The 15330-nt window shown below is 38.8% G+C and overlaps 1 protein-coding gene across 1 annotated transcript; it reads left to right on the top strand.

Moving 5' to 3' along the window:
* The first annotated feature begins 9221 nt into the window (after positions 1 to 9221).
* On the top strand, positions 9222 to 9704 carry LOC147493268 (uncharacterized). The gene is made up of 2 exons (XM_086567800.1): positions 9222 to 9385; positions 9485 to 9704. Exons 1-2 carry the CDS (start codon positions 9222 to 9224, stop codon positions 9702 to 9704), a joined length of 384 nt encoding a protein of 127 aa, XP_086423926.1.
* Positions 9705 to 15330: the final 5626 nt, after the last annotated feature.

The raw sequence follows: 15330 nt of genomic DNA, 5'->3' as shown, positions 1-15330 counted from the left end.
TCATAAATATGAAAGTAGTTCGGAATATGAAACATTACGTGCTCTAATTGGAAATATGATACTCTATGTGATATATTGAGTTGTGTTCACGACTGTGAAATCAGTTCTGAATAGGACACTATATGTGGTCTAATTTTTAATATGACAATCTATGTTACATATTGAAGTGTGTTCACTACTATGAAATCAGTCCTGCATATCCTACTTTATGTGGTATATTTTGAAATATGATACTCTATGTAACATATTGAGGTGTGTTAAGTATTATGAAATTAGTTTTGAATATGACACATTATGTGGTATACATTTCAATTTGACACTCTGTTAACATCCCAACCAACAAACCATCAATAGATCAGACTATAAAATTGTTCAAAAGTCAAGAATATGAAAGTAAAGACCTTAATGTAAGTAGAGAAATAGTAGCAAACTCACACAATTACCTCTGTCATTATCCTCCTCTTTGCAAAAGGAGTATCCGGTGAAGGGAACATATTACATCTTCTCACAAGGGGAGGTGTCTTAAAGACATCTTCTTCGTAGCTCTCCGCATCAATTATCTCAATGCCTTCATGTATATCTTTCAGTATGGGTTCCTTCCATTCATAAAATAGGCTATGAAGTGTTGTAACATTGTCCTTGAGTTCCGCTAGTGCCAATTCGAAAGCCCTTTTCAGATCTTGCACATCAAGTTTAAGAATCTCCAACTCTGATTGCACCAAATTGACACGTTCATAAATATTATAGTTGTTTCTAGGTACTCTGGGTGGTCGCTGGTGTTATGCACCTACAATAGAAAACAAGTCCATATAAAACAGCTACCAAGGTAAGAGAGGTAAGATCATAATATATGAATATCAAAATATATGTGCTCAACACAAGTATCAAAGAAGCAAGCTAAACACAAACACACCAACAAGTCTTCTAGTTGGAAAACATGTTTCATTTGTCCAAGAACCAATCTTTCACAATTTAATATGTGGAAAATATGCCAATAATCAAACAAAATCCACAGACTATGTAACTATTAGTGATTTAATTTGAACTAAGTAACAAGTATGTCATTTAAGGTCTCGAATTCCTCATATACAACAAAATATGGCATATCCATATCTGAACCAAATTAAGAATATGCAACTCAGGCAGATTTTTTCCTTTTCTTATAGTAGTATGATGTAACATATGCTATATTAATAGATCTGAAGAACCAAGAACACGAACCATGTAAAGTGAGCACTAAGTTTAGGGGCGTTGATTCATATTAACATTATGGTCCTCACAACACTAATCATTTTCACTTAGTGTTGGCATTTGAAAATATATACCGCCAAACCAAGTTTAGTCAGCGCAAGTTTAGTGTCCTTACTTTTCCTTAGAAGAACCATGTTTGCTTCAAAACTTCAGAACTATGAAGACCTTGAAAGTGTTAGAGTTTCTCTCTTAAAAACCAGACCTTGTCTCTCTTAGTTTGGAAAGAGAGCTTGAGAGTGGTAATTTTGAGAAATAGATTAGAGTGCTGGAGAGAAGTGGTTATGGGGAGCCATTATATACGTGGGTTGAATAAGAGCAGATAGTAACATATTGTTGATGGCGTCCTTGTTTGTTTTGAGTCCCCAAGTCTGCTGTGAAAGTACTCATTTACAAAACAAGGCATATCAGAGACACAAGTATGTGGCTGATACGATGTGCATTAATTGTTGGTGGCAAAGGCGTGAAGGAGAAAGTTGATGGGTGTAGGGTTTTGATAGAATGGTAACGAGAGGTACTTACAAAATAGGGTTTGTGTTGTTTGATCTCAAATACACCCTATCAGAATAAGAGATAGAGGGAGATATTCCCATGTGGTGCTTTTATGAGCAAGGTGCCACTAAAATCGTGTGGAACTAGGTGTAGCATATTGACTAATTGGGTTAGAGAAGTGAGGGAAGCAAGGCCCAAAATATCGCCGATATATCTGATATATATCATTTTTTTGGTACACCGAAATGGATATATTCGATATATCTCAATCGAATATTGAATCCCTCTTTTTTCCGATATATATCGCAATTTCCGATATAATGATATATATCGACCGATATATCCACTATAAATTTTTGAGTTTGATCGATATTGTTGACTTTGATCGATATATTGACGATATTTCCGATATAATCGACGATATTTCCTTTATATCGACATAAACAAAATTGATTGGTCAACAAAAAAATACATATCTCCGATATTTCCGATATATCCGATATTTTTCCATTTTTGGGTACATCGAAATATTCACTTAATTCGATATTTTGGGCTTTGCTGTGAAGTAGGCTTTGATGAGGATCATGATATAAGCCTCGATGACCATCTATTATGACCATCGCATAGTGGTTAATTACTATTACTATGACTCAATTACTACAGTATTATTACGAATTAAAGTATTAATTATTGGTGTTAATTACGAATTAGTACTAAACAAATTTATTTCTTATTTGGCCTTCTTCTTATTTTTATATTTTGTTCATTACTTGGGTATGCCCGTGTCGTACGACATTGATGAACTCGACGCGCCTTTGGTGCTATCTCCTCTACTAGTCCAATTGGTCATTATCCATAAACCCAATAGTATCAATTGAGCCAGCCCTATATACAGTACCATGTTAAATTTGGAGGCCCAATAGTTTATAGGCTAGCCTAATTAGTTTTTAAGCCCACCCATAATTATTGACTTTTGAGTGTTTTTAGATAGATCACATGGATACTGATTTGGAATATAAAAAATTGCACAAACCCCTAAATCACTTGGATTAGCCATGTCATATTTTGTGAGGAAGATTTGTAGTCGCCGGATGGGGCCCTTTGGGCCACACACAATTCTGTTTGGTTAGATACATAGTTCGGAATTCTCGGAATTCCGACAAATCCAAAAACCGAAATTCATCAAATTTCGACCCCTTTATATTCGAAATTTAGACTAATTTTGAAATCCGAAAAGCTAGTGTGCACAGGGTGTACCCATGCGCAGGCATCTGGGCCACTTATATAGGCACACAAATACTGGTGTATTGCATCCTACCTAACTAACTCTAGCTTTAGCCAAGATTAATCCTCATGATTAATTTCACCAAAAAGTCTTATTTGGTTGACGTATTAATAAGTGGGTAAAAGTCTTATTTGTGTAAAAGTGTTAAAATCAAGAAATGAACCATGACCATACCTACCTATCGACATTGTTTGGGCTGGTTGGGTCCTCATTTGTATCCATTTCTATAGTCATCCAAAAAAGATCAGGAAAAATGGTAAGTTAAGTTGTTAAGGCATACCCTATTTTAGAATACCGATTACAATACCTCGTTACAATATTGTTCGGGTATGTCATTTCTTCTGACATACTATAGTCCATAGTACAAACAATAGCGATATATATATTGAGATATCAGAAAAAGATACATATTACATAATAAATATCACGATATACACAATATGCTCCAGAATATATTCAACTGTAAATATCGATGATATTTAAATGATATTTACAATATATGCGATATTTGGAGATATTTTGCGATATTTTGTGTAGTTAACAATTGTATTTAATATCTGAGGTTAATATTTATGAGGAATATTTATCCTCTTATCATTATATTTCAAATAAATATAAATCGGATATAAATTACTCTAAATTATATATCAAGAAATATCCATGATATTTGTCGATGAATTCGAAATGTCGGAATTGATGTAATTTCACTAAATGTCGGAAATGTTTATGACTTCACTATTATGCAATTTAAGCACTAATCGGGAGCAAGTCGCTCCAAAAGCTTATAGCGATTAATCGGAATTAATCGGGGATTAATTGTAATTAATCGACTTAGCTAACCTATAATACATATGTCACATATAAGTCATATAACAACCTAAAACAAAATGAAGTCAAAAAACTACAAGCCTGAGTGGTGGAGTGATAGCCGGATCAAGACGAGTTTTCTTTGGTTGTTTTTCGCTTTTTACGGTTTTGATTATTTCCTCCGTGAAGTGAAACGTTTTCAATATACCGAACTCTTCAATATATAGATTCGTGAGCTTTTCTTTTTTGGAAATTTTAGTTTTTGAGGATGTCTAGGGTGCACCCTGCTGTACGTGTGCGCAGGACATCTAGCCGTTCACAGTACTTTTGCCTTGCAATACACACGAGTCCCTGCCTATATGAGTGGCTGAGAGGCCTGCGTATGGGTACACTCTACGCACCCTAGATTTTCACTTAGTTTTTGTTGGCTTAAATTTAACAAAAAAAACATATAAACCTATTAATCGATCCTTTTTTTATACCGATTATCCGATTAATCGCCGATTAAGCGAAGAAATCGCCCGTTTTATTGCACCCGCTCAGACCTCTAAATTTTTTCTTGATCGGATTGGTCGAGGGGCGCATAGCGCTTATGCCCCGATTAAGCGACGATTAATAGGCGCTTAAACTGCCTAGCCGTTCATACCTCTAAATTTTTTGTTGATCGGATCAGTCGAAGGGGGCATAGCGCTTATGTGCCGATTAAGCGGCGATTAATAGGCGCTTAAACTGCCCAGGATTTGGCTTGTAATTCTATTCTACGTTGTAATGAGGAGTAGGGAAATGAGCCATTTGAGCGTGGCAAATCTGTTCGCACCAGTTCAGACGGTTTTGTCCTCGGTTTTTATCCTAAATTTCAATAGAGTCAGCTAAATGCAGATCGGATTTGGTTTTCATGCGCTTGTTTCATGGGGACCAAAACTTGGGCGAGTGGGTGCGAGATAACATAAATAACTTTTATGATCCTGTGCTCAAAAATTTTGCCGCTTTTAGTAAAACTTTCTTTAGACAAAGCTTTCTTATCTTCTCAATCCTAAAGTTCCTTCCTATTCAGGTAAAATCCATCACTGCCTAACAGTGAATGTTCTGGATAGTGCAACGAACTAGTTCCCTTTTATCAATTCTGTCTTCTCTTGTAGTCGGGTAAAATCCCTCACTGCCCAACAGTGAGTGTTCCGGTTATTTTCTCAGACAAGTTGGCATCTTTTGGTTTTCCTTGCTCTCAGGTAAAATCCACCACTAAGGTATAGTGGGTGTTCTGACGAGCTTCAGGAATCGGTCTAATCCTTTTTTAGCTCATGATTTCTTCCTCATTCGGGTAAAATCCTTTGCTGCTGACAGCTAAAGTTCGTTCTGGAGAGGAAGGGTCAGTCATGGACATCTATGAGCTTGAGAACCCCTATAAGGTGTCCAATGAAAAGCTACAACCACCACTGCAATCCATCATCAACGTGGTTCGAGCTGAAGATTCAGCTCAAAAAGAAGCACAAAGGATTTCCTATGCGGATGCGACAAAGCAACACTCTAGGGCGCTAGTGGAATTTCAGGAGTTGCCAACTCCAGAAAAAATGGGAGAATACCCTGCTGTCACCATACCGGGAAAAGCTTATGAGAAAGGGTTGCTCTATTGCAAGCATTGCTTGGTGGGACGCATCGACCTCCAAAAAGTCCCACTTGACAGGGTGCGAATGTTAGCGAAACAAATCTGGCAACCAACAGGAGAGTGGCTCATTACACCTATTGGTAAAGGGTTCATATTTCTAAGATTTTCGAATGCAGATGACCTAAACAGAGTTTGGGCAAAGGGTTCTTGGGATTTTGATAAGAACCCTATGAGAATCAGTCAATGGACTCCAAATTTCAACCCCGATAGTCAAAGACAATCTCATGGATTGGTCTGGATCGGTTTCCAGGGCTAGGACAGGAATACTGGGAGCCCGAATCCCTCATGTCAATTGCACGTGGAGTGGGTTATCCAATGCAAATAGACGAGAAAACACTCAATCGAGAGTATGGATACTACGCTAACATCTTAGTGGATGTGGATCTGTCAGAGCCTATCCCGGATCAAATCTACGTCAAAGCTAAGAATTTCAACTTCTGGCAAACAGTAGAGGTTGGGAAACTACCAAAAATGTGCACGCATTGTAAAATTGTTGGTCACTTGGTCACAGAGTGCAGGAAGCTAAGAAGGGATATGAAGCACAACAAGGATAAGGATAGGACAAACAAGGATAAAGAGGTGGTGGTGGACGCCACACCCCTCCCGGAAAATGGTGGAGAAAATTTTCAAAGGAGGAAACGAAACTCAGGGGAGAGCAGCAAGCAAGGGGAGACTATCTGGAGACCAAAAGCCTCGGAGAAACATAGAGGGGTTGATGTCCAGAACAGGTTTGACTAGCTAGGAGAAGTGGAAGAGGTTCATGTTATAGAGGATCAGGAACATATGGTCTCTGACCAGGTAGCAAAGTTTCCTACACGTTCCGCACCTGATCTTAGATTTTCTCAGCATGAGCAAGAAGCTTCTGGTCATGAGCAACACGCTGAGACTTGGGGTACTCAGGGTGTTCAAGTAGATTATGGATATGTGCAGCAATATGATAGAGAGCAGGAATACTCTCCTACACATCAAGTTCTGGGGAAAGATGGTATGGGTTCTGGAGATGAGGCCTGTGTCTCTCTAAGCGCAACTTCGGAGGTCTGTGACTCTAGGCGCACTCGTGAGGTCCGCGGATATCTTGGGCAGAATCGTGAGGTCTGTGGCTCTAGGCAGACACGAGAGGTCGGTGTCCCTAGGCATACTCGAGAGGAGGAAGTGAGCCATCAATCTGACAGAGTAGCAGCAGCAGAACCATCACCTCTTTTGAGAGAGGAATTCTCTCCTACAGATCATGTTCTGGGGAAAGCATGTCTGGGTTCCGGGGATGAGGCATGTGTCTCTAGGCAGACTCGAGAGGTCTGTGACTCTAGGCAGACTCGAGAGGTCTGTGACTCTGGGCAGAATCGAGAGGTCTGCGGCTCTAGGCAGACTCGAGAGGTCGATGTCCCTAGGCAGACTCGAGAGGAGGAAGTGATCCATCAAACTGAGATTGTAGCAGCAGCAGAACCATCACCTCATTTGAGAGAGGAGAATTTGATCATCTCGCACAATGGAGACAGCCCGGTTTTTGAGAAAGGAGTCTCTACTTCAGAGTCTATATCTCGTATCCATATGGCTTCAATGGGACTAAACATAGCAGACTCTGAAGCGGAGAAAGTGCTGCACCTACTGGTGCAAAAGCAACAAGTGAGGGAACTTGAATCTAAGCCTCCTGATCCTACCTCTTCGCAATCATCGAACTGGAGTGATATGATTGAAGAGGAAGTAGACGATCAACTTCAAATCAGCAAAGAAAGATACAAACCACAATGGCAGTTACAATCTCACACTCTTCCAACCACCAGGTCCAGATCAAGATCTAGAATTAAGGGTCGGGACGAATAATGCGACTTTCAACATCAACCAGAATAAATATCCAATATTCTCAATGAGGTGCATATATTGGAATATTAGAGGTATAGCAAATGACAAGTCTCAGAATCGACTGTCCAAGCTTATTAATAAATGGGAACCGGAGATTGTGGGTATTGCAGAACCGATGATTTATCCCAATGATCTCCCCATGAGTTTTCTTCAATCACTGGGAATGAGTAGTGCTTTCTACTTCAATCCTAATTCGGATCCTAAAAGAACTCCTAATCTTTGGCTCATGTGGAAGGATTCAATTTCACCTCCCAATATGATCCACTTTTCAAATCAGCATATTACAGTGATGGTTGACAATGTTCTAATTACCATAGTGCACGCCCATTGTCTATATGTGCAAAGAAGACATCTCTGGTTAGAACTATCCACCATCAACTCATTAAATTTGCCTTGGCTGATTCTCGGAGACTTCAATGCCTACTTAAGTGTCTCGGAAAAGAGAGGGGGGAATAACCCCACGGCATCTATGAATGATTTCAGAGACTTCCTGAACAACAATCAACTGATGGAAGTTCCCAACTCTGGGTTTCAACTTACTTGGTGGAATAAGCAAGTTGGAGAATTTAAAATTCTGGGCAAGCTCGATAGAATGCTATGTAATGTGAACTGGAGTTCCACTTTTCCAGGATGGAGATACAAGGTGGAGAGCAGAATTTGCTCGGATCATTCACCCTTAATGGGAGGTAGTATTAGTATCCCGCGACCCAACAACATGCCTTTCAAGTTCTTCAACATGTGGTGCTCCCATCCGAAATTCAAAGAAGTTGTGATGGAAAGTTGGCAGGAGCCAATAATGGGACATTCTTTATATATTCTCACTCATAAACTGAAGAGACTAATGGCAGTTTTAAAGAAGTGGAATAAAGACTCCTTTGGTAATATCAGATTCAAGGTAGAGGAAGAAACCAAGAGGTTCGAACTGATGCATGAGCATTTTGAGAGTGGGAATGTTATGGAGGAATTCGTGATAAACATGGTGGACCAAGAAAATCAAGTGGAGCTGCTGCTACAGCAGGAACAAGAATTTTGGAGACAGAAGTCAAGAATAAAATGGGAAAAAGACAATTATCGGAACACAAAATTTTTTCACGCAATGGCCAATAGAAACAAGAGCAAGTCCCTGATCACAGAAATGAGAAATGAGGAGGGCGTCACCCTTTACACTCAGGGGGAGATCGACAAATACATTGTCAACCACTACACTACAAAATTCAGGCGAGTGGAGCATAACATGGACTGGGAACTTATACATGCTATGCTTCAAGACCTGCATGATGAGGATAATGATTTCCTCACCTCCATTCCATCACCAGAAGAAGTGAAAGCGGCCGTCTTTCATTTGAACCCAGACAGCTCCCTAGGTCCTGATGGGTTCTCCGGATGTTTTTTCCATCATTGTTGGGATATAGTAGGGTATGATCTTATAAGGGCCATCAGCTACTTCTTCTTAAAATCTAGACTGCCTTTTGGTATTAACACCAACTTCATTGTGCTTATCCCAAAGGAGAAAAATGCCAATCAGTTAGGCAGATTTCGGCCGATATGTCTCTCGAACTTCATTTTCAAGGTCATCACTAAGATTCTTGCCACAAGGCTGCGTCCAGTAGCAGAACGAATCATCAGCAAGGAACAATATGGCTTCATCCCTAACAGAAATTCACAACAAGCCATTGGCCTAGCATCGGAACTGGTGAATGATTTACAGACTCTTAGACATGGTGGAAGCATAGGGATAAAGCTGGACATCTCTCAAGCATTTGACACGATGGATGGATTTTTACGTGGCGTTAGCGGCAAGTGGGGTTCAATGAAAGATGGATCTAGTGGATTCAAGCACTTTTCCAAAGCAACACAATGTCTATCATGATAAATGGAGGTCCTCAAGGGAACTTTTCTGCGGGCAGAGGTCTTAAACAAGGAGATCCTCTATCTCCTTTGCTCTTTGCTTTTGCGGAGGATTGCCTAAGCAGAAGCATCAGTAGACTAGTTTTGGAGAAAAAGATACAGCATATGGTGATAAACTCTAAGTAATGTAGTCCCTCACATTTGATGTTTGCGGATGATATTTTTCTTTTCTACAATGCAAACATGAGATGTATTAAGCAAGTTGTGAAGGTTCTTAACAGGTATCAAGACACCTCAGGACAGCTCATAAATAAGGAGAAATGCAAGATTTTTCTAAGCCCAATGCAAAGCAGAAAGAAGGATTTGATTCAGGAAACAATGGGAATCAAAGAGGGGAGCTTACCAGAGAAATATCTTGGAGTACCATTGATCATGGGTAGAGTAACAAAGGCGGCACTGGCACCGCTAGTGGACAAGATTAGGAAAAGAGGCGGGGGATGATGGGGGAAAATGCTATCATTTCAAGGAAGGGTTGTTTTAGCGAGACATGTTCTAAACAAGTATTCCAAATCCACAATATGGCGATCTACGATGGCGAAATCGATGATCAAAGAATGTGAGAGAATCATCGAAATTTCATATGGAGTGGTAACCCTACCGAGAGGAAATCTTTTCACGGTGTCTTGGGAAAAAACTTGCAAACCTTTAGAGGAAGGTGGACTAGGCATTCGGAGACTAAAAGATATCAACCTCTCCATGCTCATGAAACAAGCGTGGGGACTACTTACAGAGGAGAATGACTGGTCGAAGTTTATGAGAGGAAAATACACAAACAGATCTGGCAACTGGACCAATTACAAGACATCGATAGTTTGGGGGTATCAGATGGGCTCTTAAGGAAATGACCGAACTTCATGGATGGATAGTGGGTAATGGGGCATCTATTAATATTTGGCGAGAAAACTGGTTACAGCAGAAACCCATTTGCGATTTCTTCCCAGCTGAAAGTAAAGATTATCAAGAAATTTCAAGGAAGATTACAGGAGTTCATTCAGGGTCGGTATTGGGAATTCTCAGGTACCTTCTCACAAGTGCTTCAGGCAATCGGTATTAACCACCTCTCTCTCCAACAACCTGATGACTCTAAGGCAGATGAGAGAGTATGGCTTTCTGATGGCAAGGGTTTATTTTCGGTAGCAGCAGCACATGAGGACATCAGGAAGAAAGCAGTGAAGCATAAGGGCTGCAAGTTCATATGGAGTGCCTTGATACTTCCTAAAATGCAAGGCATTGCATGGAAGCTAGTAAGAGGGACATCGAGAACAGATGATCAGTTACAAAAGAGGAAGACGTAGCTTGCTTCGCGATCTTCAGATATGTAGCGGAAGAAGAAACTCTCGATCACATTTTGTACCAATCGTCCTCGGCAAAAAAGAGTTTGGAATCATCTTGCGACAAATTTTCAGTATTCGACCAAGTATCGAATCTTTCAATGATATTGTGCAACAAAGCAAGCATCATAAGCGCATTGATCTTGGATATGTGGAAAGCTTGCTCGCTGACTTGCATGGTCGATCGCGGAAAAATCGAACAAAGGCGATATATGAGCGAGAAGAAATCCAGTTTTTTCAATATCCGCTTCCTAGCCGGAGAGCAATCATCGAGCTACCATCGTTCATCGGTACTATGAATAACTGCATGAAGGACATGAAAGCTCTGCACACCTTCCAGCTTCCACATAAAGCCAGAAAAGCTCCTCAAATTATCGAATGCTACTGGCTTCCCCCAACACCTGGGATCCTAAAAGTGAATGTAGACGGAGGCTCCAGGGGAAATCCAGGTATGGCGGTGGGGAATAGTACTAAGGGACTACAAAGGAGAATTCTTAGGGGCGCAGCAGCAGGGGTTTAGGTATTGCTACTAACTATATGGCGTAAACCGCTTGTTATTGAAGGGATTCAGAGAGCTCTGGAATTGGAATGGAAATATATATGGGTTGAATCGGATTCTTCCTCAGTGGTTAAAGCCTTTCAAGAGGACACAGTGCATTGGAAAGTTAGAACCAAATGGAGCCAGCTGAAGGAGAAAGCCAAATGGATAAATGTAACGGCAACATGGCGAGAAACTAACTTAGGAGCGGACAGTTGTTTGAGACATGAAGCAGCACTACAAAGGGGGGAAAGTAAATGGTGGGACACAAGGCCTCTTTTCATGAGAAACCTGGAGAACCATTTCACTACCTATTTTCGATTCTCTTATTGATTTTGGGCTGTAATAGGTGGGTGCACATATGATGTTACTCACACTAGACAACTTTTCTCAACTTATTCTTTTCCTTTGTATCTTTTCAAATTATTCTTTTAATCAATTACCTTTTAGCAAAAAAAAAAAAAAGCTAAATGCAATTGAAATAACTATTAAATTTTAGGGGCTAAAACGTAATATACCATAAAGATAAAGCTTCATTTCCTGTTGGCATGGGCCAACTTTTTGCTTGAGTTGTCTCCATCAATAGAAATTATTTGGACTATTCTGTCCATATTTTGCTTATTAAGTTATGAAATAATTGTGTTTACATCATTATAATAATTGTTATATTTTAGGGGTAAAACAGTATTAAACATTTTTTTATTTCTTTTTATGATAAAATTGATTAGTACAAACTAATGTGGGATAGACACGTGGCATGCCATGTGCTCAAAACTAGTGTTTGTAATTCAGATCAACTCATTATTGTGTGGTTTGATTGTTCAGCAGGTATTAGTTTGATTGGAATTGACTTTGACTATGGGTTATGTTACATTAAGTTTCATAAAACATGAGAGAAAGCCATTCAATCTGGTTGCAGATTTACAGGTACACATGGAGTTGTTCACTGACTTGACTCAACTTAAATGCTTCTTACATGTGGCACTCTTAGCTCACGTCTGGTTTTGGGCAATAAAGCCACCGCACCCTACCTAGCTAACTAGCTTTAGCCATAATTAATTTGACCCTCTTATACTAAGTGGGTAAAAGAGTAAAACTCAAGAATTGAACCATGATGATGGCACCTGCCTATCGACATTATTTGGGTCCTCATTTCTATCCACTTCTATACTCATCCAAAAAAGATCAGGAGAAATGGTACGAAAGGCATACCCTATTACACTATTGTTCGGGTATGTCATTTCTTTTGACATACTATAGTCCATAGTACAAACTATTGCGATATATCGTGATATATATCGAGATATCATAAAAGGATACATATTACATAAAAATCACGATATGCTCTAGGATATCTCTCTCCTTTAAAGAACGCGCCCCCACCTACAATTTTTTCTCATACGCTATTTTTTTCTTTTTTTTTTCGATTTTCCCCTCGCCAAATACTATTATTACAACCCATGCCATCCAAAATTTCGACAATTCCACCCGAAATTTCAACGATTTTATTAGAAATTCCAGACAAATTTTTAAAAATTATTTATTCCTATTTTATTTTAAGAGGCCTTTTATTTTAATTTTTCTAACCCGACAAATTTTAACATATTTAGTCTAAATTAGTGGGTTTGTGGCATAGTTAGCAATTTATAATACGGCAAAAATTTGATACGGAAAATATTAGAATAAAATTTGAGTTTCGACAAGAATTGGTTTTTTCAATTCGGATTAAAAAAAACGGAAACGGCAAAAGTTCCCGTTCGTAAGTAATTTGAGTATAATACGAAGCTAAAATTTTAAAAATACGATAAAATTTGACAACATACTAAACTTATAGTGAAAATACGAATAATTCGCGAATTAGTGATTTCTTGCCTAATTAACGAATTATTCCGTATCATTGATAAATACGCCATTTTTAAACGTTTTCCGAATTAAACGAATAATTCGCCGAATTGCTAACTATGGTTAGTGGGACCTCCTTACATCTAGAACAACAATTCGGGTCAGAAATTTAAATAAATTTTTAATGATCGATTCAAATTTCAATTTTTGGAATCGGGGTTTTTTATTAAGAGGGCATCTAGGGTGCATCGGGGTGTATGAGTCTTGCTTGTGAATGAGGGCCTTGGGCCGATGCTTCTTTGTTGCAATACACCATTACTTTTGCCTATATGAGGCCCGGATCTTTGCTATCTGGAGTACACACCACATTGCACACATGCTTGTTTGATAATGATAATAATGAGTAGTCTACCTACGAAATGATTGATAATTCACAAAGTAAGTAAACTAACAACTAAACTTTTACTAACAATTATCAAAGCTTCCACTCTCGATCAATAGTGCGATATAGTGGGTAGAGTGATTAGTTCCACTCTTAGTCCTTCCGTATGCTTGTTTTCTAGTCTCAATACTCTACTTAAAGTCAATGAGAGTTTTCACGAAGGGAATTAGACTACTACGATGCAACTACCCAAAAATGCACTAGTCGGTTATCGAATCTACTAAGGGAATCTTCGTTGATTCGATGATAAGGAGTTAGAGGGGATTGATTCCACCTTAACTCAACTTAATCCACTAGCGGCGAGTGGAATCGTAATCAAATTGAACTGCTACACAGAACAATGGGTTCTTCCTAATCCCTAATTACACATGGCATTTCTACCAATTTATAACTAGCATGTGAACAATTAAACCCATTCTCATGGTGAACTAATTATTTACGTGGAATAGAAATTACGGCGACTCTCTACGTTAAGCGGAATCAAGCTTTCATCAAGGCTTCTCAACCCCCTCTAATGGAGGTTTAGCCTTGAATCATTCCGCAATCATTTCCATTTAAATTTAAACTAAACATAATATAAAGCATTGAAATTTACTTAATTAAACAATAATGGAATCTAATTAATAACTAAGAATTGAATGGTAACAAGAATTGAATTTAGATCTAATAAATTGTAAATGACAAAAAACGAAATTGATAAAGGACACTACTTTATTGATCTAATCAAATGAAGAACAAGATCCAAAGGTTTAATCTAATAAAGAATTTGAAACTAATAAAATAAAACAATTAAATCTAGATCTAGAAGCTATTTTAATGGCTACTTTCTATTCTAAGCTATCTACCTAACCTAACTGCCATTAACACTGAGTTAAGCTTTTGTTCTTATACATTCAGATCCAAAAATCGTGCATGGGCTTGGAGCCATGTTTTGGGCCGAAGAATCGGGCCCAAAACCCAATCTTCGATCGAAAAGGCCTCTTCAGCTGCAGTTGGCTTCCACAGACTTTTCGTCCACTTCTGCTCCTCTGATTGGGTCAAGGCTTGGACCATTGCAAAGCTCTTTTCGAGCGGTCGTTTTGACATAAGGTAGGCCTCATTCGAGGTCTGAGTCCAAAGATATGGCATTCGAAGTTCTGGCGACTTTTGCTCATTTATCTCGCTAAAATGGCACATTTACGCACATAATGGACTTTGAAGCACGAAATGCATAAAAACAGCGTAATCGGTATTAACTCTTACTTATTATTCACATAATTGGTCTAACAAGTATGATTATTAAGGGGTTAAAACTACGGTTTGGGCTCTTATCAAACCACCCCAAAACGACATTTTGCTTGTCCTCGAGCAAAGATGAGAAAATTAGAATAAGTGACCAAAAATGGAGTTCTAACTACTCTCTCGTTTATTTGAGTCGCGATTGCATTGACCATATGCAACAAGGCCTTAAACCACTAGGAATTCCCTAGTGGACGAGTTATAACCTCGTGAGAGTTTTCCAAATGAAGGTACTTCATGAACTTCAAATCTCTTCTACAACGACTAAGAAAATAAAACTATTGTTTCCTTATTCATGCTCAACTATCTATACATCTCTCTAGCAATTACATAAGAATAACCAGTCAAAACCCTAAGTTAATATATGCATAATAATCAATCATCTACAATAAACATATATACAATGAGTAGTACTATCAAATGTTTAGCGGGTTTGTTTTAAGAGAACTTCGGAATAAGCGTCCTTAAGTGTAGGTTCTCACAATAATAGTCAAGAAACAACACTCGATTTTTCCACTCAAGTTTAAGCTACTCCGATTAATGCGGTGGGCACACTTTATCTTACAATCTCAATGACAACAAGGAAGCGAGGGGTGATCAAACACATCTGCCACTTACTATCACACTAACCTATTC

This window comes from Coptis chinensis, chromosome 6, assembly GCF_015680905.1.
Source record: "Coptis chinensis isolate HL-2020 chromosome 6, ASM1568090v1, whole genome shotgun sequence".
Lineage (NCBI taxonomy): Eukaryota > Viridiplantae > Streptophyta > Magnoliopsida > Ranunculales > Ranunculaceae > Coptis > Coptis chinensis.
Note: the sequence above shows the minus strand (reverse complement) of the source record. Positions and strands in the feature narration are given on the sequence as shown.

Excerpts from the sequence above, each read along its gene's own strand:
- LOC147493268 (XM_086567800.1), top strand. The coding sequence starts at position 9,222 with ATGATAAATGGAGGTCCTCAAGGGAACTTTTCTGCGGGCAGAGGTCTT. Across the intron at positions 9,386-9,484 it reads CATATGGTGATAAACTCTAA|GTATCAAGACACCTCAGGAC; the intron begins GTAATGTAGTCC and ends GGTTCTTAACAG.